The sequence below is a fragment of the Acanthamoeba castellanii genome (assembly GCF_000313135.1).
Source record: "Acanthamoeba castellanii str. Neff unplaced genomic scaffold scf7180000084715, whole genome shotgun sequence".
NCBI classification, from domain to species: Eukaryota; Discosea; order Longamoebia; family Acanthamoebidae; genus Acanthamoeba; species Acanthamoeba castellanii.
The window spans coordinates 117,736-139,256 of NW_004457638.1; the positions used below are offsets into that span (position 1 = coordinate 117,736).

A 21,521-nucleotide genomic window follows, 5' to 3' on the forward strand; every position below is an offset into this window, starting at 1 on the left:
ACATGGATTGGAAAAAGGAAAGGCCGCCAACTCTTCGTCTCCGGATGGGGGCGTTGGCAGCCAAGGCGAAGCACAAAGGCGCAGGAACCCTCAGCAGACACACGCCAACACAACCCCCGTAGGGGGGGTCGCGATCCTCTCTCTGCCCAGCTGCGCCCCGCTCGGCGAGGCAGACGCCGCTCAGGAGGCCCTGCGGGCCACTCGTCACTTTCAGCCCTCAGACCACCAGTCAGTCACAAAAACAAAGTAGAGCGCAAGAAGCAGGAACGGCCAGCAGTGGTCACCACAAGAAGAAGAAGGAGGCCATGAACGAAGAGGAGCAGACTTCCGACATCGCCACAGAGAGCAACTGTACCACAGGGAGCAACGGCGACATGGCCAAGAAGGAGGAGACCAGCCCGACCAACGACCGCCACGAACACGACGTCGTGTCTGCACGTGCCGGCGGCACGGGGCGTCCGGCATCGCCACCGCCCCGGCCCAGCAGCAGCAGCAAGGACGGGACAGACCAGTCTGGCTTCAGGATCGTGGACGGCCTGGCGCCACCACCTCTGCCCGCGTCCCTCGCGCGGCTTCTCTGCCTCGGCGCCTTTGTCACGTCGACGCCCACCACCGCCAGCACGGTACGACCGCAACGTCCTCTTTTTCATGGTGGTTCCTCGTTTACATCGTTGCCTACCTCTTCTTTTGTTGTCTTGCGGCTGAGCTCTGGTTGTCGGGTGACTCGCCTTGGCGAGCTTTGTTGGACATGATGATCCAGCTCGCCACTCGCCAACTTGTGTTCACTTTTGCTTCTTTCTTTGCTGTTTTGATGTGTGTGCCGGTGGAGGGACGGTCCTCCGCATTTCGAATTGGTGTAGAAATGGTCAAATTCACTTTTCACTTTTCGTCAGCTGGAATGTCTACGCGAAGAAAGTTTGCGTGTCTGGGTCTCACCACGACACACTGGACGCCCAGCGTGTGTGGCGTATCCAACGGTTCTTCTGGTGCTTGGCCACACGCGTGGAGAACGTGTGTGTTGCACGTTCTTCACGTTGCAACGGCAGCCTGCGCCTGTTGGTGCTGTGGGCGCACATGACCGCCGCAACGTGCGCACCCGGCGGGCACGCGCGCATCTCCTGCGCAGCTCCAGCTTGGTCGGAGTTCCATGGGCAGTGCGCTGTCAGCATGCCATCACCAAAGCCATTTTCTCAGTTCGTTTTCACGCTTCCAGCTAAAACCAACCCTCCGAATTTCGCATCGACCAATGGAAATCATAGGTAGAATCACTGTTTGATTTTCCAATAGGTGGATACTTTATTACCCACGAACCCAGCTCGCCGGGGCAGATACCAACAGAAAGCGAGGCGAGACACTTGCGCGCCGGGTGCCGGCACCTGGCTTTCTCGTCCAGGAGCTGCTCTGCAGAAGAGAGTGTGTGGCCCGCTGCTGCTGTGCTGGGTGCGCACTCACGTGCGTGTGGTGCCAAACGTAGCAGCTCACGCTCCACGCTGTCATCTCTCCACCATTCGTCTGCACTTCTTCTTGTTTGGTTCACTTCTGTGTTCACCTCCCCGCCATCTGACACCACACGCCGCTCCGGAGAGAAGGAGAAAAAGAACCATCAAAACACAGTTTTCGTGTGCCGGTGAGCTCGCCCGTGCGGCGTGCATGATTGGCGGTGGCTTGCGTGGCCACCACCGACCAAAAACCCTTTTCTGTTCCTCGTCTCATCACCAGGCGTGAGCTCCTCTGACCCACCACCCGCTCTTTTTCTCCGCACTACACGCAGGTTGGCAGCAGCCCAGCATCACCACCACCACCGCTAGCCACAGCGCGAGCAGCACCGGGCCGAGGAGACGCTGGGCCGCTGCTAGAGGAGCCCTGGCCCTTCCCAGAGAACGGAGAGCGACCAAAAGAGAAGCGAAGCGAAGGCGAAAGCGAGAACGTAAGCGAAAGCTTCAGCAGGCCAACACCGGTGGCTTGCCCGCGAGCATCAACAGCAACATCATCATCATCCTCGTCGCCATCTACAACTTCGACATCGACATCAACAACGCCCAAGGCATCTACGTCTAGAGCGCAGCGACTGCCGTCAGCGACTGCGCCACCACCACCGCGAACAGTGCGAACAACCAATCCCGTGGAGAGGGCGGCGGCAATGCAGGAGGGTCCACCTCCGCCTGCCGAGCTCGCCGCCGCCGCGGCGGCCACGATCGCACCACCGGCCTCGCCGCCCTCCTACTCCTCCTCGTCGTCTTCGCCGTCGCCGGCTTCGCTCACGCCCTCGCCCAACTCCCACTCGCCGTCGACCTCGTCGTCATCGCCCCCATCCGCGCCGCCGAGCACGCCCTCGTCCACGTTCAGCGCACACTCGTCTTCATCTTCGTCTTCATCGTCGCCGCCGTCGCCCTCTTCGTCGCCCGACCGGCGGCCACGACGCCAGCACAGCCACAAGCGGAAGGCCGAGATCGACATAGCGCCCACCATCGCCCGGTCAACATCTTCTTCCCGGCCCACATCAACATCAACGTCGGCATCAACGTGGGCCTCAACATCTTCGTCATCGGCGTCATCGTCATCGTCGGCGCCGCCCTCCCCGACGATGATGGACGGCGTGGTCGCGAAGCGCGCCCGGGCCGGGGCGGCCATGGCCCAGCTCAAGGACGGACTGATGGTGCCCGGCTCGCGCACCATCGCCCGACGGAAGCGGAAAGCCCCCTCGAGCGAACACCCGCCACGTCATCGCCACCACCACCAACGTCGTCGTCGTCGTCGTCATCTTCATCTTCGTCGTCATCGTCGTCTTCGAGCGAGCCCCAGCAGCGAAAGAAGAAGCGACCGCGGACGAGAGATTCGGCGTCGCGGCACCACCACCAACAGCAGCAGAGGCAGCGGCAGCGGCAGGACGCGTCGTACGAGGCCCTGCGGCACCACCACAACAACGGCGGGCGGCTCGAGTTCGGGATGCTGCCGGAGGAGGTCCAGCTGCACATCTTCGCCTTCGTGCCGCTGGACCAGGTGCTCGAGTCGCTGCCGCTCGTGTGCCGCAACTGGCACCAGCTCACCACCGACGACTCCCTCTGGCGCGCCCTCTACACCCGACACTTTGGTGGTACACGTCGCCCCACCCAAACCCAATTAAGGTAGTATTTAGTTATCTGGTGTTTATTTAGTTATCATCAGAAATTTAGTTATGTGTTGCACAATGTTATCTGTTATGTGGCACCCAATCCACACGGCTCCGGCGGAGCTGTAAAACCAATCGGCCAACCGCACGGCACTTCGGATAACGTTGTTGACGGTTGGCTGGGTGTGGTTGCTCTTTTTAAGGGTGTGCACAACATACACGCACAGAACACGCGGCATTGGTTGGGCGTCATTGAGCTCACGTTGCTCTCGTGGTGATTCGTCAACTCTTACTCACGCGAACCGGCATCGAGGGCGTGCCAAACATAACTTTCCTTTTTAGTTAAAATTACCCGCGGACCACCTTTACCTCAAACCAATCAGGCCTTTTCTTTTGACTAATTAATTATTTTCTGCTCTTGGTTGCAACAAAGGGGCGAGAGAGTGGCAGCGCGAGCGGCCGTGGAAGGCCGAGTGCATCGCCCTGATGCGCCACGTGCAACGCATGGAGAGCGACTCGCAAGCCAAGATCAACAAACTCCTGGACGAGTACAAGGCCAAGATCCTCGACGAGGAGCGCAGGTTCGTCATCGTCACACTTTTCCCTGTTTTTGGGCGTTCGTTGACACACGACACGACACGACACGACCAACGACACGACACGCGAATGTCAACAGGAATCGACAGCAGCAGTTTGTGTGGGCGTGTAAGCACGGACACATTCGCAAGGTGGTCGATCTGTACTCCAAGTACGCCTCCATCCTCAACATCAACCTCCTGTTCATCTCGGACCAGTACCAGAGGTACGCGCCCACCTCACACGACACGACTCGACACGACACGACACGACCAACGACATGAGTGCTAACGTGCGACCCTTGGGCGCAGAACACCGTTGATGGCCGCCGTGGAGGGCGGACACATCGAAGTGGTGAGGTTTCTCGTGTTAAACCAGGCCAAGGTTAACGCGTCCACTCCCGCGGGATGGACAGGTGCGACACGCACGACACGCACGACACGCACCGCACGCACGGCACACGCTTTTTTGCTGACTGGGCGATGTGTGTTGTGTGTGTTGCGTGTGTTGCGTGGCGTCAGCTCTGATGATTGCAGCAAACAAGGGAAAGTCTGACGAAGTCGAATTCCTGGTGGCGCATGGGGCCGACGTGAACGCCACGACCACGGGCGGATGCACGGCCCTCATGTTCGCCTCGGAGAAGGGACACCTGGGAATCGTCGACTTTCTCCTCGCCCACTCCGCCCAGGTCAACATCGCCTCCAGCAAGGTACGTACCACACGACACGACCAACGACACGACACACGACACGAACTGATGCACGCGCGTGTGTCGTGTCGTGTTCAGGGGTGGACGGCGTTGATCATCGCGGCGAACAAGGGCCACCACCAGATCGTGTCGAGCCTTCTGGCCAAGCAAGCCGACGTGACCGCCGCCACCAACGACGGCCTCACCGCCCTCATGACCGCCTCCTACAAGGTACGTTCGCGCCCCCAGTGCGCACGTGCACGGGAGGAATGCACCGTTCTCACGCTCGCCTGCGGGCCTGGTGGTGGCAGGGCCGTGAGTCGGTGGTCCAGCTGCTCCTGACGGTGGACGCCAACGTGAACGCCACCGCCAACCTGGGCGTCACTGCGCTCATGGGCGCCGCCGACAAGGGTACGCAGCCGCGCGCCACACGCGTGTCGTTCGGCGTGTGTGCGTACGTGCGTGGCTGACGAACTCGTCCCCGCCCCCACCACACAGGGCATGCCAAGATCGTGGCGCTGCTTCTGGCGCACGGCGCGAACGTGAACGCGATCACCAACGACGGCTGGACGGCGCTGATGGGCGCCGCAGACAACGGGCACACGGAGATCGTACGTTTGCTGCTGGCCAAGGACGCCAACATCCACGAGGTGCGCCACAACGGCGACACGGCCCTCATCGTCGCCACCGACCGCGGCCACACCGAAGTGGTGCGCCTCATCGAGGAGAAGCGGCGGCAGGAGGAAGACGAAGCAGCAGCCCGCCATTCTTCTTCTTCTTCTTCGACCTCCTCCGGCCCGTGAATCATAATCATTTCATAATCGTAATCATCATCGAGCTTGGCCTGGCCAAGGCTGGAATAAAAGTGACCCACGGCGAGCAGAACACACCGAGCACGGATGTTGTTTTCTTTTTTTTGATCGAACGAACGACGCACGATGGAGGAGGAGGAGGGGAAGAGGAAGGAACAGCCGCCGCGCGATCAAAAAGAGAGAACGAAGGAGAAGAGAAAGAACGAACGCGAAAGAAAACGGCAGATCTGCCGTCAGTAGAGTAGCGTGCGTCGTGTCGTAGCCGCGAGCCTACTATTTCCCTCGTGGTGGTGGTGCATCCGTTGTGTTGAAGTCGATTTTTGTCCCGTGTTCTCTTCGGCCCGATGAGGAGACGGGGTGCGGCAGGCTGGATGGGGGGAGGGCTGCTCAGTCGTCCTTCTTCTCCTTGTTGAGGTTGAGCACGACGATGGGCGACTTGTGGTGTCCGATCTCGCCCGTCGAGTGACGGATTGGCACGCTCAGCCTCTTCTTCTTTTGCGCCCAGTTCTCGTCGATCGCACGCGCGCGTTCCTAAACAAACAAACAACGAAGACGACAACGACGACACGCGTTAGAAGAAATCCGTGACACGACCCGCACGGCACACGGCGTACTTCGAGTTGCTCTGCTCGGTCCTTGTCGAGGGGCGTGAGGGGGAAGTTCTTGGAGTCCTTCTCGGCGAGCTCGCGGAGCTCAAAGTAGTATTTAGCGTACAGGGAGGAGGGCACTGAGACGTTGTACTCGAGGAGCTTCAGCAGCTGCTTCTCGAGGAAGCCCAGGTCCTTGATGTTCAGGTTCTTGAAGATCGACACAAAGTCCACATTCCACACCGCCAGGTCCTCCCACACTGTCGTGTCGTGTCGTGTCGTTGGTCGTGAGCGATCTTCAAAACGACACGGTGCAGTGTGTGTGAGTGTGTGTGTACCCTTGGAGGCGAGGATGATTGTGGAGAGGACGACGCGACGCCAGTTGGAGGCGTGGAGGGTGATCCCCGAGAGGCCGATCAGTCGCTCGGTGTAGGCCAGCGCCAGGATCGCGCATTCGCTGGGGAGCTGTGGCGGGTGGTGAGACGGAAGAAGACGCGCATAAAGCGAGTGAGAGACTGATGCCGTCGCTGTCGATACAGCTTCCTCTAGAGCGTTGGTGAATGACTGGCGGCACCCCCACAACGCAACGCACCTTCTGCACTTTGAAGATAGTGTCGATGAACTTGAAGATGACCCGCAGGCGGGGCACCGCTCGCGTGTCGTTGGGCTCCCGCTGATCCTTGAGCTGCGGAACCGGCCCACAAGCAGAAGCGAAGGCAAAATCAGCACTCCGCAGATTTTAATGGAAAAAAGAAAATTAATTAATGAAATCAGAGCGGAAGAGCCTTACGTAGATGGGATAGATCTCTTCGCTAAAGATGTCGATGAGCTTGAGCTGCGGAGCTTCATGGCCTGCCCGTATGTGGTAGTACACAGCGGTCGACATACTGCAGCAATAATTGAATATAGATTTGCCATCAATTCCAATTGATGCCGTGTTGGGGGAAAACGTGAAGAGGGCAGCATACCAGTAGAGGACCTGGTCGATATCGGGAGAGGTGATTGTGCTGTCCACGTAGAGAGAAGAGGTGGAGTTGGATTTGTGTGTGGCTGCTGCCTCCTTTCGCATGTGAGGCGGCAGAGGTCGATCGCCGATGACAGCCCCGTGGTGCTTCTTCTGTTTGGGGGTTCGCGCAGGGAACATGGGCTCCTCTTTCTTGTTCGGCTCCATCATCTTCTTACTGTATATATGTATGTACTACTCGATGCTGATGCGACTTCGCTCGCGGAAATGAAGATCTCTCTCTACGCGAGAATCTCTTGCCCGAAATCGAAAAAAGAAAGAAAGAGAAGAATTGTTTTAAAAAAACAAAGAGGTGAAGAGAAAGATTGGGCGTGGCTGGTTGCTGCGAGATGGGGCGCTTCTTGCACGCCGCTGCCCGTTGTCTTGCGCTGACACACACAAGATGTGAGCTCCCACGCTTGGCTACGCGAGCTGTCACTATTCCGGACTGTTGGACTTTCGGAGTAGCAACAAGGAATTGCCCAAAGAAAAGGAATTGCCACACCGCTCGCAACATTGACGAATGCATTCAGTTGAGCTTCGGGCACGAATGGGCAGTGCGGCGCATTAGATCTGACACGTCTTGCAGGCCTGCAATCATCTATTTGAATGGATCGCAAAATAAGCAAGGGGGAGCAATTAGCAGGGGCGAGTGAGGAGGTAGCGGCCGACGCCATAGACGGTGCCACCGAGGAGAACGGCGTTGGCGAGGAGGGAGAGGGCGAAGCCCGCGCTCCTCTTCTCGGCCTGCTTGGCGTAGCCCAGGCCGTAGATCAGTCGGCCCACCGCAAACACGCCGCCCAGCACGCCCGCGCCCACCGGGTGCACGAAGTAGGAGAACGTGTAGACCGAGGGCACGAAGATGACCAGAGCCTCGAGCGTGTTCTGCTGGGTGCGGAAAACGCGCTCGAAGTCGTCGTTGCCGGTGGTCTTGGGGGCCGCCACGCCGTACTTGTGGCGCGCCAGGCCGACGGCCACGCACTGCCACTGGTAGACCACGAGCGAGGCGGCCACGGCCAGGGTGGGATACGCCACCACGTCGCGAAGAATAGGGAAGCCGGACGCCATATTTGTTGTTGTCGTGTTTGTTGTGTCTGTCTGTTTGTTTAGTGTGGTGTGTGGCCTAAATTGTTGGGTCGTTCTTCTTCGAAATTAGCCAACAGGCAAGGCTGAAGGAGAGGGGAAAAAGAAAGGGAAATGAGATTGCTGACGTCAGCAGTGGTGCTGGGGGAACAAAATCTGAGCTTTTTCAAAGAATGCGTGCCACGCGGCTCACAAGTTCAGCGAAGCTAATAAAAAAAAAGGAAAACAACCAAACAAAAATCTAAAATAAAACAGTTCGCCATGAGATGATGAAGTCGTCGCTGTCGCCGCCTGTCGAGCAGCTGCTGGTGACGCCCGTGCGCCGGCACCTCCTCCCGGCTGCAGCGTGCACCACCACCGGCCAAGGGGACGACGAGACGGCAGCGAAGAAAACGCACGAGGAGGGGTCCTGGATGAACGACGACGGCTCCTTCAACTGGGCCATGCTCGATGCCTACGTGCCCACCTCCGAAGAAACCCTCGTACCCCCCCCCCACCAACCCCACCAAAGCACCACTTTCATCTTCTTCTTCGTCTTCGTGGTGTTGGGTGTTGCTCACGTCGGACCGGGGCAGAGCGACGAGGAAGTGGTGGCCCGCATGCGCGCCATCCTCAACGACAAACTCGCCGAGCACGCCGCCAAGGCCGCTGCCTCAGCACCATCACCACCACCAGCATCAGGAGCTCCTCCCACGGCCGCGGCCGCGGCTATCGACACGTCAACATCAGCAGAGGCCGCGGCGGGCCAGGGCCGAGGGCAGCCGCGACCGGGCGGCGGCGGCGGCGGCGGGGGTAGGAAGGGCAAGGGCAATGCCGCCGCCGGCGGCGGCGGCGGGTCAGCGGAGACGGAGGCTGAGCGGGAGATTGCGCGGCTCGAGCGGGAGGAGGCGTTGGCGGGAGCGGAGGAGGGGGAGGGCGGGGCGGCGGGCGAGCGGGAGAAGAAGCTCTCCGAGGAGGCGCGCACGTACGACCTCGACCAGTGGGAGCACATCATGCGCACCGCACTCCTCCTCCAGAAGGCCGCCCCGCACGTACACCGGTACGCCCCCCCCCCCCATGCACACCACTCACGTGTCGTGTCGTGTCGAGTTGGGTGTCGTGTTGCGTGTCGTGTCGTTGGTTGTGTGCTCATCACGCCACGCAGGTATATGATGTCGCTCACTTCGGAGACGTTCGAGGCCACCTACGCCTCGCGCTTTCCGGCCTTCCACCACCACGCCCCCGAGGTCCACACCACCACCACTGCACACACGCACACACGCACACACACGCACACGCACAACACACAACACACACAGCACACAGCACACACACACGCACACGCACACGCACACGCACAGACGCTCACGCACGGGACAACAGCTGCCGCAGGTGTTCGCGCTACATCGGGAGGGCAAGTCGATCGAGGCGCTGCTGCAGCTGGCGCCCCTCATCGAGCGCCACATCTCCGACCTCTACCTGGCCGCCACCAAGGTACTTCCACGCACGCACGCACGCTGGGCCATCTTCAGCCCTTGGTCGTCCGCCCGTGCGCATCTCACGCATTTCACGCACCTCGCGTGTGCCGTTGGTCGTTGGTCGTGTCGTGCGTCGTGTCGTGCGTCGCGTGTGTAGGGCCGGGGCGACGGTCGGCTCATCTTGCGGGATCTCCTGCTCGCCCCGCAGCTCAACGCACTATTCGGCCCACGGAAGGTATTCTGTATTCTTTGTTCTGCGTCTTCGCTTTCTTCATCGTCACCGCCGAGAGAGATCTCACTCGGGAGATGGTGGACTGACAGGTCGGGGTGCTGCGCTCGTTGATCGGTACGCCGCTGGGCCTCAACATCAGGAATGTGGCGTGGCACGGATTCCTGAGCGAAGCCGACTTCTACCCGGGCTACGTGTCGCTCATTCTCGCCCTCGCCCTCTCCCTCTCCCTCGTCCCGTCGCCGCGCCCCGTCGGCGACCCCACCACCACCACCGGCGGCGGCGGCGGCGGCCGGCACTCCCATCATCATTACCGGCCCTCCGCCCGGCCGCTTCTCGCTATCGCGCCGTTGGTCGAGCTGACGTGGCGCGCCGAGAGTGGCGGCTGCGTGCTATTGGCTGACGGCGATGATCGCGGCGGCCATGAAGACAACGACGGGCGGGCGTTGGCCGCCGTGCGTCGGCTGCTGCGCCGCTCGGGCTTCGTCGTGGACCACAGCCGCTTCCTGCTCGAGTCGGCCATCGACGCGCTCGAGCGAGCGAAGCAGTACTACCAATGCCTCGTGTGCGCCCTGCCCGCGCTCGAGCACTGCCTGCGGCGCCTCTACGTCTCCGCCAACGCCCTCCCGCCGCCCCTCCTCACCGCCGGTACCTCTCCGCCATTCCCAGCCAAGATTTGAAAGAGCTTGCATGCTTGATTTGAATGTTGATAGGTGGCGTTATATATGCCCCTAATAGTGATGTACGACTACTACACGACGCTCGACGTGATCGTGGGGCCAACGGTCGAGGCCACGGGCCGACCCAACCTCCTCCGCCAGGTACTGACTGACTGCTAAAGCTTGCTCCGACGTCGTCGTCCCCTGGGGCTGAACGCGCGCTGGAGTTAAGAGCTGAACGCGCGCTCACGATTTTGGCCCACTCTCGCAATCTGATGATGAGCGCAGGAGCTGGGCGACTCGATCATGACGGCCCTGTGGGACTTCTTCGTGTGCCCCGAAGGCCCGCGCCTGCGCGACCGCATCTCCCACGGCGTACGCCACCCTGGCATGCCTCGCATTCCACCATCGCGCCACGGCGTCCGTGTGCATTCCTCGACGTGCGTGCGTGTGCATTCCTGACCATCTCTGATGCACCACCGCGGTACAGGAGGCCGACCCCGCGGGCATTTCGCGGTTGCTATGCGATCGGGTGCTGGGCCTCGTCGCCCGTCTGTGTCTCCGCTACGACCGGCCCGAGCAGGCCGCCGCCGCCGCCGATGGTGATGGCGGCGCCGACGACGACGACGCGTCGCTGTTCGCACGGGTCGTGGCCTTCTACGACGGCTACGCGTCGTCGTTCCACACCAAGGACGTGCTCGTGCGCAAGCTCGTGCACTACTTCGACGCATGGGCCGCGTTCGCCGGCCGCCACGGCCCATGGCCCACCGACCCGCTGGCGCTGGGCCGCGAACGGTTCGGCGAGCGGGGGCTGCTCTTCGCCAACGACGACGCCGCCGCCGGGAGCGGCGGGGGGTTAGAGAGGGCGCGGGCGAGCGGGCTGCTGCGGCTTCCCACCCTCTTCCTGTCGTCCTTCGAGCTCGCGGCCATCGTACAGCTGCGCATCGTCGTCACCCTCTCGGAACGCCTCATCTCCAAGGTCGCCTTGCCTTCTGCTTGTGGCTTGTGTGTGTGTGTGTTGTGTGTTGTGCGTTGTGCGTTGTGTGTTGTGAGTTGTGTGTGTGTGTGTGTGTGTTATGTGTGTGTGTGTGTGTGCGTGCGTGTTGAGCCTCAAGCTTCGTGCATGTGTGTTGCGCGCCACAGATCGAGGAGCGGTTCGCCGAGCTGAAGGGTTTGGTGGACTCCCGCAAGGCGCGATCGCGGCAGCGCAACTCCTACGCCCAGCTGTGCAAGGCCCTCCCCTACTACTGCGCCATGTCTCAATGTACGAACGCACCACGCACCACCGCACACGCACCACCGCACACGCACCCGGCGCTTGGCCGCACGCACGCGATTGACGACAATGGGCAGATGTGGGGCAGCTGGTGGAGGCGAGGCTCCGATTGCTGGACCGGCTGGCGCAGGGCGAGGAGGGAGACGGCAGCGACGCGTCGTCGCAGGTGCAGCAGCAGCAGCAGCAGCGGGAGCAGCGGGAGCGTGTGCTGGGAGAGCTGCGGCAGCTCGTGGTGTGCGCCGAGAAGCAGCTCTCGCAGCTGGCCCAGGGCGACAAGTGGAGCGACGTGTGCGAGCTCTTCCACGACCTCTTCCAGGCCACCACCGCCTGCGATCTGTGATGACAGCATACTAATACGAATATTAAGGGTGGCCAACATTGATGTGTGTGATCGAATCAACCTTAATGAGGATGTTTGTGGTTGTTGTGTTGCATTGCTTTTAACTTTACTATGATCAATTGAGGAGGCTGTAAATGTTGGATCTCCGCGCCTCGCCGCTCGCGTCGGCAGGTGCGCTGGTGGTGGCGGCGGCGGCGGTGCTCGGGGCGGGTACTGGCCGCGGTGGGCAGCCGGCGGTGGAGGGAACGGAAGGAGGCGGCGGCGAGGGCGATCGCGAGGCGGAGGGGGAGGAGGCCGACGAGGGTGAAGCGGAAGCCAAAGAAGAGGGTGGCGAGTGGGTGCGCTGGTTGTGGTGGTTGTGCTGAGCAAAGGGCGGCGATCGCTGGGTCATGGCCCGCACCACCGCGATGTCCTCGTAGAGGGCCTTCTTCTTGAGGTTGTACCGGTACCGCAGCCCGCACGCGTTGCACAGCCTGGGCGATGGGTGGAGGAGGTGACGTCAGCTTTTTATATTATATAAATAAAAAAAGAGAGAAAATGAGAGGAGGTGCGTACGAGGGCTTGCCGTCAGCGCCGCATCGCCATTGGACGGTGCTCGAGGTGCCGCAGTTGGCGCACGCCCGCGGGCCGGCCCCGATCTCGGGCGAGAGGCACGACGAGCCGCTCGTTGCCGCGGTCGTGGCCGTGGCCGCCGTCGGCAGCGGGTGGCCCCGTGGTCGGATGGGCGTGTGGCAGGCACGCGCCGCCGCCGTGGCCGCGGCTGCTGATGTGGTCGTCGTCGAAGAGCCTGTCGGGACCGGGGGCAATGATGTGGCGCACCAGGCCGACGACGACGCAGGCGACGGCGACGACGACGAGAGGGCTGCGAGTGGCCGAGACAGGACCGAGGCGTGATGGACCTGCTTCTTCTTGGCGATGCCCCGTGACGGCGATGATGAAGTAGTGGAAGTAGAAATAGATGAAGTAGAAGAAGAGGAGGAGGAGGAGAGTTGTTGGGCGAGGAGGTGGAGGGAGTGGATGTCGCTCAGGAGGCGTCGGAGTTCGTCGGCGTGGAGGCCGTTGGGGGCGCGGTTGGCCTTGGCCACCAGCTGGCACACCTCATTGGCCTGCTGCGCCAACTCCGCGCGCACCACCCCGCCGGCGGCCAACGGAGGCGGCGATGACGGCGAGGGCGGGTTGGGCGAGCCGGGCGGCGTGGGCGGCTGGTGGGAGATGGTCGGAGTGTCGAACATCATCGTTATATCGCAATGCAATGGTGTGTCGCTCGAGGTGTGTGTTGTGTTGATAAGATGGAGAGTGGAGTTGGTGGGGCGTCAAGTGAGCCGAAGATATATCGCTGTCTTGTGCGAGACAGAAAAGGAGAGAGGAAGAATTGGCGCGTGTGGCGGTGGTGGTTGGGGTCCTTTGCTGCGCTAGTAGGGAAAGAGAGAGGTCTTAACTCTAGTTCGTCTGGAACGAAGTTTGGAGCAGAACACGGGTTTTGGGCAAGATAAGGACAGGAGCCATCTGGGACCCCCCTATCCAAGCCTCGCCATTGAAGCACAATGCCGAATTTGCGATGCAGTTTGCCTGCACATACGTGGAAACTGACCAGAAATTCGATCTTAAACGATATCCCATTGGTCGGTGGAAACAGGAGACACGGACCAGAGAGCTCATTGTTGGCGAGTTTGGCTTGGGTGCACCCAAGCGCACTGGAGCTCAGTCCCGCGAGATAGCAATAAGTTCCGCACGCGTCATCTAACACTGTAACGTGAACTGCGGAGACTGCTGGAAAGCGAGGTGGATTTGACAAGTTGTTCACCATTCCGGATGGCTGCTGCTTGCATTCCTGATGGTGACGCACTTGTTCTGCTCCTCATTGTTTCCTACGGCACCCACCAGGCCCTGGACCAAACCTCTGGTGCTACCCACGGCTGAGCCAGCATTCACCCCACCGGTCATCGGCTCATCATCAGCACTCGCCCACCAGACCATGAAGAGCACCTTGCTCAGCTCGGACCACAGTGAAGGGGCAGACGGCGCGAAGCTCCACCGGCAACCACCACCTCCTCTTCCTCCATCATCCCGGCATCACCTTCATGAAGGGGAGGCAGAGCGGCAGGGGCTCGTCTTCATGGCCGCCACGCTGTCTCCCGCTCCCCTCATGCGACTGGCGCCCGCCGCCCACGGGGGTGGTGGTAGGGGCAACTCACAGCTGCTCGGGGCGGCGTTCGACGTGAGCCTGCTGGCCATGAAGGCCAATAAGCATGGCAGCCTATCAGGCGAGGACCTCGTGCTGCTCAACCACCACACCGACGCCATCCGACAACTCTCGGTCACCTACCTCCGCTCATCTTCAACTCCTTCCTCCCCATCATCACCGCCAACCGTCGACGTCCCGGAGCAGCAGCCCTACTCTTCGCCTTCTTTTCTTTTCTCTTCTGCATCATCTTCGACGTCTTCCGCTACAAATTTTGAGAGCCTGAGCGCTCCTCTTGTGCGCCTCCAGGGCGAGCAGCTCTTGGCCTCGGCCCACGCTCGAGATGCGTTCATGGGCCAGTGCGCGCCGGCCATTCGCAAGCGGCGCAATCGGGGTCCGAGCCTGCCCCGCGGCGTGCGTCGCGCGTGTGCCGTGTGCAGCGCCACCGAAACGGTGCAGGTACGTACCATGATGCCGCAGGCCGAGCCCACCCCCGCCCTCTGGCTCATGACCGCCCCGTTTCATGTTTCTGTGTCGCACACCACAGTGGAGGAGTGGCGCTGATGGACGAGCAACGTGCGTTGTGCAAAAATTGGAGTGCTCGCCGCACTTACTTAAGCATGCCGATTCACACTGTGCGTTCGTTCCTGTACACGCAGATTGTGCAACGCGTGCGGTCTGCGATTCCGCCACACGATGCGCAAGCACCGAGAGACACGGGAAGAAGAGGAACTCACCGACGACAACAAACACGTTGCGAGCAGCAGCACTGTGGCGAGAGGAGGCTGCAACTCGGAAGCTTCGCCACCACAGGAGCGAAGGAGGTCGTCCATCTACAGCCTCCTCAACTGATGCCACCAGCGTTCGGAATGTGCTCCATGCATTCCACGTGGACGTGGCCTTTCCTTTGGCCCACGGACAGCACAGGCCACGTCAGCCTCGCCAGTAAATACCTCATTTTTTCCTTTCGCTAAAAAGAACATTTTCAACGATCAATAAATTCAACGCACACAATGGCGGACGAAACGACGGCACTATGGATGCAGGCGTTTTCGTGGCTCGGTTTGGGCTACGTCATCTACCGCGCCCTCTTCGTCGGTAACTGCCCCAGATGCTTAATCGCAGATCGCGGCTGTTATTTTGTTTCTCATTTTTTTGCCCTCAATCACTGATTTTTTCGTAGATAATGGACCCACCTTCGAGGACGACCCATCACCGGCCCGGAATCACCTCCTCAGGCTGACTACGGCGGCATTCTACGTGCCCTTCGTCATCGTCTCCGCCGTCTACGTGCCCAATGTGATTCACATCTTCATGACCATCATGGTCACCAAGGGCTTGGGCGAGTTTATCGAGTGCCTCATCCCCGCCAGGTTCCCCTTCCGCTTCTTAACACTCTCTCCCAACCCTTGCGGCTAGCCATCCAGAAGGAAATCTTGCTCATCTCTACGCCGCGTAGGGCGAGCAAGGAGGAGGGCGCCAAGAAGAAGTACAAGTTCTCGCGCATGGACAGACTCGTGCAGCTCCTCGGTGCGTGCCCGTCTCATCTCGTCTCGTCTCTTCTCGAAGTAGAGCTTCGGCTAATCGTTCAAGCGTGCTACTCGGGGGGGGGTATGAACGTTCGCAGGCGGTCTGCAGGTGGTGCTGTGCCACTTCCTGTCCGAGCTGGGGCTGAGCCTCGGCCTGGCGCTGGCCTTCGTGATCATCCTCTGCTTCTTCCTCTTCAAGACGGTGCAGGAGGGCCACAACCCGCTCCCGCCCAACACCGTGCGCAACCTCGCCTTCTACCTCTTCGGCTGGGTGTGGATCGCCTGGACCATTTCCCACTGCCCCGCCATTTACCACACCAGCCGTACAGCTCGCCCCGCTTGTTGTTGCTGTGCGTGTTGTTCTGTGTGCTGACTCCTCTCTCTCTTTGGTGTGTGTGTGTGTGTGTGTGTGTGTAGCCTATGGCGGTAGCATACTGGTGATGTTGTTGCTGACCGGGTGGATCGGCGATGGCGCCGCCTACTACGTGGGTAAGAACTTTGGCCGGCACAAGGCCATGCCCAACGTCTCCCCGAACAAGGTAATGCCTTGACCCACACGGTCTTCCCTTGTTCTGTCGCCTCTCTGGAATGCGTGGTGTTGGCTGGCGGCAGACTGACCTGGCTCGTCGCCGTGCGTCGTCCAGTCCTGGGAGGGAATCATTGCCGAGATCGTCTTCGCCGTTTTGCTGTGCTACGGATTCAAGCAGATGCAGCTCTCTGGCGTCACCGACAAGCACGCTCTCCTCGCTACAAAGCCAATTGCGCTGACCAGCTCAGCCCGGTGGTCTCTAATGATAATTAATAACATCACATGTGCGTGTGCCTGCAGGCTGCCGCCCTACGACACGATCCACTACATCGGCCTCGCGCTGCTGACCAGCTGCCTGGGCATCTTCGGCGATGCGATCGAGTCCCTCATCAAGCGCATGGGCAACATCAAGGACTCGGGCGTCTTCTTCCCCGGCCACGGCGGCATTCTCGACCGCTTCGACGCCTTCTTCGTGAGCGGCCCCTTCATCTACCACTACCTCATCCACGTCGTGGGCGCTGGCCACTTGTAGCCACTTGTTTCAAAAAAAAGTTCTTTATTTTTCTTGCAAGATTAAATAAAATTAATATTGGACCTGGAGGATGTTAGATCAAGAGCTGCGACTGCTCAAGGAGCGCTTCCTGCAGCCGCTGGTTGGGCGCATTGCGCGGCTGGGCCTCACGCCCAACCAGTTGACCCTCATCTCGTTCGTTCTGGGCATCCTCGCCGGCCACTTCTGCCTGGAGGGGCGACTCAACACGGCACTGGTGCTGTGGTGGCTCAATCGCGTGGTGGACGGCGTGGATGGTGCCGTAGCACGACATCTTCGCCGGCAGACCGATTTCGGAGGCTACCTGGACATCATCTGCGATTTCATCGTCTACACAACCATCCCCATCGATCTCGCCTTCTTTCAAGTCACCAGCGCTTGCTCCAACGCCACCATCGACGTGCCCAGTCGAGGTAGACCAACTGTTCTCCTTGCTGGCACGTCTGCTCTTCTCTACAAAAGAAAACAAGGTTATTTGTTTTCTACGTGAACGCCTTGCAAGGTTGGCCAGGCTGCGGGTTCAAGGCGGCGGACGGCACGTCGTGGGGTCCTCTGTTCTGGCTGCTGGCCAGTTTGTCGTTCCTCCTCGTACGTCCCACACCCCTTCCCTGTTGGCGTGGCGTGATCTGACCGACACCCTCTTCTTGACCTGGGGCAGGGCACCTACTTCATCAACGCGGCTTCCCTGTTCATGCTCGGGGGCATCCTCGAGAAGCGCAACCTGGGCGCACAGACTCGAGGTACCATCGCCGGGCACCAAGGCAAGCGCTTGGTGTGGCGGCGACGCGTTGTTGTGCCTGGCTTGACAAGTTTATTGGGTGTTGTGTGCGTGGCCGTACGTACAGGAGAAAAGACGACGCTGACCATGCCCGTTGGCCTGATCGAAGGAACAGAGACGATAATCTTCTACTCCCTCTTCATTGGTGAGTCGTCTCCTTCTTCTCTTGCAGCTCATTCTCTGTGGGGCCATTCACGGCTCACCGCAACGATCATTCACACCGCAACACCCAACCACAGCGTTGCCGCAGCACCTGACGGCGTTGTTCGTGCTGTTCGGCTCGCTGGTGGCCGTCACCATCCTCCAACGCCTCCGCTGGGCCTACCGCCACCTCGACAACTGAACCGCAGCTGACACACCAGGGCGAGTAACCGCTTGCACCACAACCAACTTCCACCACCACACTAACAATGCACGCACAGAAGAAGAAGTAGAGGGGCGAGGTGGTGAAAGGGAGTTTACATATTTACTGTAGAGCTATTTACTTGTCCTGGCGCTGTACCCTCCAGACGGAGAGGCCAGCGCCGTGTGACATTGGCTTTGCACAAAGTATTCACAATATTTATAAGTGAGAGGGGTGAAGGAGGAGAGAAGTAGTGGAGAGAGAGAGAGAGAGGGTATTAACAGGAGGAGGTGGTGGTGAAGGGAACTAGTCGCACAGCGGACCGATCGGCCGCGAAGAGTAGGCAGAGATGCGAAGGTCTCGAGGGTGAGGGTGAGGGTCTATATACAGGTAGCGGTGGTGGTGTGATGTAGCGGTCGTCGGGTGCGCGTAGAGGTCGAATCGTTCCTTCTCCCTCGAGGTCGGGGAGCTCTTTGCTCTACGAGACGAGCACGAGGTTGTTGGTCATATCGCCCAGGCTGTCGCGCTTGAGCATGCTGTCCGAGTAGCTGCGGTTCCTCTTGCGCATGTGCCCGCCGAGCGTAGACGACGAGGGCGACGGAGGGGCGAGAGACGGCGACGACGAAGACGGCGAGAGGAGGCTGCACTCCTCCATGCGCTGCTCGATGGTGTAGAGACCGCGGTAGTCGTAGTCGGCGAGCTGCTGTTGGTGCTGCTTGAGCTGTTCGACGTAGAAGGGGCTGCTGTTCACGTACTGCTGTACTCTCGACGAGGCCTGGAAGGGCGTGTTGAGGGGCACGGGGTTCCTCGCACGAGACGGCGGAATGACGAAGAGCTGAGGCGGAGGTGTGGCGACCAGCTCCTCTTCTTGCATCATCTCCTGCGGCGAGAAGCCGAGTCGAGGCAGGTGGTCCTCGGCGAGCATCCACGAAGGCGAGCCATCTTCCTCGAGGTCAAGAGGGTGGTCCTCGTCGTTGAGCATCCACCTCGCGAGGCGCTGGTGCGGGTTCGCGGCGACGGGAGCCGTGCGGAAGATCTGCTCCAGCTCCCATTCGGCCTCGATGAGATTGATGAGCGACTCACCATCGTCGTTGGCAGAGGGGGAGGTGTGGTGGCAGCCCGAGTAGCCGAAGTTGTCGTCGAAGAGCACGTTCCTTTCCTCCCACTCCTCTCCGCGAGTAGCGTCGGAAAAGTCGCTTACGCCATCCTGCTTCGGCTGGCTCTTCGTCGTTGTCGTCGTCGAGGCGCAGAAGGGCACCTTGAGGGGCAGCGGGCATGCTATCTGCCGCTTGGCTCTCGAAGATGATGTCGCCAGCTGCGAGGAAGAAGTCGAGGTCTGGGGAGGCTGGTGTTTTCGTGGTTGTACAGAGGGAGAGGAGGCGAGAATGGGGGAGGAGGTGATGTTGGCCTGATGTCCCGACGATGCTCGCACAACGTTCATGCCGAAGATGGAGAGATGATGCGACAAATTAAATAAATACAAATTAAATAGTTTTCTTCGCCTTTGGTCTACGATGCTCAGACGTCGACGTGGCGGGCCTGATGATGATGTGTTGTGAATGGAAGTGGGTGATGTGTACAGGAGAGAAAAAGAGAGGAAGCAAAAGAAGTGAGCAGGTGAGCTCGGTGGGACAGACAGGGAGAAAGCAACTTCTTTTCGCTTCACGCGGGCCTTGACGTTGAGCCGCCACCTAACTTTCCACGCGTTTCTCGCTATCTCCCGCCAAAACCGAGATTACCGCATCGCCGTGTCGAAATTTCGGCACAATGCCCCTATCCTGGCGCGAGCCGAATCATCCCAGAATTTAATTCTGGAATGCGACCGCAGAAGCGAAATTTCGGTAATACGGGGCTACCCGAGAAAGACCAGCGTGCGCCGCTTCGGGCGACACGGCCGTGTGGAGAAGGGCGCAGAAGGCGGAACAAGGCCACCTCACGCGCGGACAACAAGAAAAGTAGAGATGGCCGTCAGCCGCCAACAGACCTCCAAGAACCCGCTGAGATTAGCGGGAGGTCCGGGGACCAGGAGTCTCTGCTGATGCTGCTGTCGCCACACCAACGAAAAGAGGGCGGGTGCGCGGGTGAAAAGAGAAGGCGAACAGTACCTGGGCAGTGGTGTGTATGTGTGAGGGCCAGTAACTACCACGCGTGGTATGTACTGATGGGATGGTGAGTGGGATGGGTTGGGTTGGGGTACGAACAATACAGAACGCTCTGCGGTACGCGAGTACCTAAATACCAGTGTTTGGTGGCAGGTGTGTGACGGGAGCAGTGCAGGATGTGCAACGCAGCTGGCGCACGCGGCGCGTCGGGTGGGTGATCCTCCGAGAGCGGAAGCTACCACTCGCGGCGGTGTTGCCTTCGGCGGAACTGTTCTGCTCGTCGGATTGGTGGCCTGCGGTAACGAAGCTGGCGCCGGAAGCCAGGACACGCGAGGTGCAACCCCAAACCCATAATCGGCATGCGCCATCACCACACAGGCGAAAAGGAAACCCTGGTTTCCCTTCTTTTCCCTTCTTCTCTCGCTTTCCCTTTTCGTTCTTTGGCCCAAGACGGGAAACGTTGAGATTGAGCAGCATGTCGCTGGTGGAGCAAGCCAAGAAGAAGGCGGCGCATGCTGCCGTGGATGACTACATCGCCAAACATCTCCAGAACGTGGACGAAGAAGCGCCGCTCGTGGTGGGCATCGGCAGTGGCTCCACCATCGTCTACGCGGTGGAGCGATTGATCGAGATTGTGGGCGAAGCCAAGAAGGCACATGGCGGTAAAGCAAGGCAGGTTGTGTGCATTCCCACATCCTTCCAAGCCACCCAGCTCATTCAAGATGCCCCGCATGGATTGCTTCATCTTGGAGATCTGGCCAGGTACTACACCCCCCCCCCTCAAGAACAAGAATGCCTGCGTAGGGCCTTGTCCACACGTGCCCACGCTCACGGTACTACTTGCATGTGCCGCGGCGTGAGCCCAGGCATTCGGTGATCGACGTGGCCATCGACGGAGCCGATGAAGTGGACGCCAACCTGCAGCTCATCAAGGGCGGTGGCGGCTGCTGCACGCAGGAGAAGATCGTTGCTGTCAACGCCAAGCAAGTTACGTCTCCTCCTGCACTCCTGCTTGGAGCGTGCACGCCGCTGTTGCTGACAATGGAGATCCGCTGTGTGCGTGTGTGTGTGTGCGTGTGCGTGTTGGCCTGTAGTTCGTGGTGGTGGCAGACTACCGCAAGCAGTCAAAGCTGCTGGGCGAGAAGTGGCGGAAAGGCGTACCCGTCGAAGTCATCCCCATAAGCTACAAGCCCCTCATGCGCAAGTTCGAGACCCTCGGTGCGTGCTGGCCCTTCTGCTTCTTCTTCTTCTTCTTCTTCTGTGCTGCCATCCCTTGGCGCCTCATTGGGGGGTTTACCTGGTGCGTGGGCTTGCTACAGGCGGACGCCCCGTGCTGCGCATGGGAGAGCCGGCCAAGGCAGGTCCGTGCGTGACCGACAACGGAAACTTCCTCATCGACGTCGATTTCGGCACCATCGCCGACCCCGAGGGCCTCCACAAGGAGATCAAGCTCCTGGCCGGCGTCGTGGAGACAGGACTCTTCATCAACATGGCCGAGAAAGGTTCGGCCACGTCTCTCGCACGACCGACACACGCGATACACGGGTGCGTGCTGTGTCGTGCGTGCTTGTTTTGCTCACGCGTGTGGTACCGTTTGGTGTTGATGGGCGCAGCTTACTTCGGTCTGGAGGACGGAACGGTGTCTGCCATCACCAAGCCCTTAGCCAAGGAATGAAATAAATAAAAAGA

At 60.1% G+C, this 21,521-nt stretch overlaps 11 protein-coding genes across 11 annotated transcripts; 7 read left to right on the forward strand and 4 right to left on the reverse strand.

Annotated features, from left to right (window-relative positions):
* Positions 1-305: 305 nt before the first annotated feature.
* ACA1_149280 (uncharacterized protein) lies at positions 306-752 on the forward strand (the record flags this gene model as incomplete). Its single annotated transcript, XM_004351485.1, has 2 exons — positions 306-623; positions 738-752. 2 exons carry the CDS (start codon positions 306-308, stop codon positions 750-752), a joined length of 333 nt encoding a protein of 110 aa, XP_004351537.1.
* A 1,388-nt stretch (positions 753-2,140) lies between these two features.
* Positions 2,141-5,176, forward strand: ACA1_149290 (Ankyrin repeatcontaining protein; the record flags this gene model as incomplete). The annotated part of the gene is given in 10 exon segments (XM_004351486.1): positions 2,141-2,656; positions 2,707-2,985; positions 3,001-3,094; positions 3,543-3,690; positions 3,786-3,911; positions 3,997-4,100; positions 4,222-4,394; positions 4,473-4,604; positions 4,685-4,784; positions 4,872-5,176. The coding sequence occupies 10 exon segments, from the start codon at positions 2,141-2,143 to the stop codon at positions 5,174-5,176; spliced, it is 1,977 nt and encodes a 658-aa protein (XP_004351538.1).
* A 396-nt stretch (positions 5,177-5,572) lies between these two features.
* Positions 5,573-6,943, reverse strand: ACA1_149300 (cyclin, Nterminal domain containing protein; the record flags this gene model as incomplete). The annotated part of the gene is made up of 6 exons (XM_004351487.1): positions 5,573-5,716; positions 5,800-6,032; positions 6,111-6,237; positions 6,365-6,457; positions 6,563-6,659; positions 6,741-6,943. The coding sequence occupies 6 exons, from the start codon at positions 6,941-6,943 to the stop codon at positions 5,573-5,575; spliced, it is 897 nt and encodes a 298-aa protein (XP_004351539.1).
* Positions 6,944-7,414: 471 nt separating this feature from the next.
* Positions 7,415-7,843, reverse strand: ACA1_149310 (MAPEG domain containing protein; the record flags this gene model as incomplete). The annotated part of the gene is made up of 1 exon (XM_004351488.1): positions 7,415-7,843. One exon carries the CDS (start codon positions 7,841-7,843, stop codon positions 7,415-7,417), a length of 429 nt encoding a protein of 142 aa, XP_004351540.1.
* Positions 7,844-8,127: 284 nt separating this feature from the next.
* Positions 8,128-11,819, forward strand: ACA1_149320 (uncharacterized protein; the record flags this gene model as incomplete). The annotated part of the gene is made up of 12 exons (XM_004351489.1): positions 8,128-8,340; positions 8,434-8,897; positions 9,003-9,084; positions 9,230-9,331; positions 9,473-9,550; positions 9,637-10,192; positions 10,283-10,365; positions 10,492-10,578; positions 10,694-11,182; positions 11,347-11,467; positions 11,557-11,570; positions 11,646-11,819. The coding sequence occupies 12 exons, from the start codon at positions 8,128-8,130 to the stop codon at positions 11,817-11,819; spliced, it is 2,463 nt and encodes an 820-aa protein (XP_004351541.1).
* A 115-nt stretch (positions 11,820-11,934) lies between these two features.
* Positions 11,935-13,054, reverse strand: ACA1_149330 (GATA zinc finger domain containing protein; the record flags this gene model as incomplete). Its single annotated transcript, XM_004351490.1, has 2 exons — positions 11,935-12,292; positions 12,375-13,054. 2 exons carry the CDS (start codon positions 13,052-13,054, stop codon positions 11,935-11,937), a joined length of 1,038 nt encoding a protein of 345 aa, XP_004351542.1.
* Positions 13,055-14,344: 1,290 nt separating this feature from the next.
* On the forward strand, positions 14,345-14,950 carry ACA1_149340 (uncharacterized protein; the record flags this gene model as incomplete). Its single annotated transcript, XM_004351491.1, has 3 exons — positions 14,345-14,460; positions 14,549-14,577; positions 14,661-14,950. 3 exons carry the CDS (start codon positions 14,345-14,347, stop codon positions 14,948-14,950), a joined length of 435 nt encoding a protein of 144 aa, XP_004351543.1.
* Positions 14,951-15,014: 64 nt separating this feature from the next.
* Positions 15,015-16,591, forward strand: ACA1_149350 (phosphatidate cytidylyltransferase; the record flags this gene model as incomplete). The annotated part of the gene is made up of 7 exons (XM_004351492.1): positions 15,015-15,099; positions 15,185-15,374; positions 15,461-15,531; positions 15,629-15,853; positions 15,948-16,069; positions 16,175-16,311; positions 16,360-16,591. 7 exons carry the CDS (start codon positions 15,015-15,017, stop codon positions 16,589-16,591), a joined length of 1,062 nt encoding a protein of 353 aa, XP_004351544.1.
* A 70-nt stretch (positions 16,592-16,661) lies between these two features.
* Positions 16,662-17,730, forward strand: ACA1_149360 (CDPalcohol phosphatidyltransferase; the record flags this gene model as incomplete). Its single annotated transcript, XM_004351493.1, has 5 exons — positions 16,662-17,022; positions 17,121-17,197; positions 17,268-17,349; positions 17,455-17,532; positions 17,627-17,730. 5 exons carry the CDS (start codon positions 16,662-16,664, stop codon positions 17,728-17,730), a joined length of 702 nt encoding a protein of 233 aa, XP_004351545.1.
* Positions 17,731-18,208: 478 nt separating this feature from the next.
* On the reverse strand, positions 18,209-19,171 carry ACA1_149370 (uncharacterized protein; the record flags this gene model as incomplete). The annotated part of the gene is made up of 1 exon (XM_004351494.1): positions 18,209-19,171. One exon carries the CDS (start codon positions 19,169-19,171, stop codon positions 18,209-18,211), a length of 963 nt encoding a protein of 320 aa, XP_004351546.1.
* Positions 19,172-20,307: 1,136 nt separating this feature from the next.
* ACA1_149380 (ribose 5phosphate isomerase A, putative) lies at positions 20,308-21,507 on the forward strand (the record flags this gene model as incomplete). Its single annotated transcript, XM_004351495.1, has 5 exons — positions 20,308-20,594; positions 20,699-20,819; positions 20,927-21,050; positions 21,152-21,334; positions 21,446-21,507. The coding sequence occupies 5 exons, from the start codon at positions 20,308-20,310 to the stop codon at positions 21,505-21,507; spliced, it is 777 nt and encodes a 258-aa protein (XP_004351547.1).
* Positions 21,508-21,521: the final 14 nt, after the last annotated feature.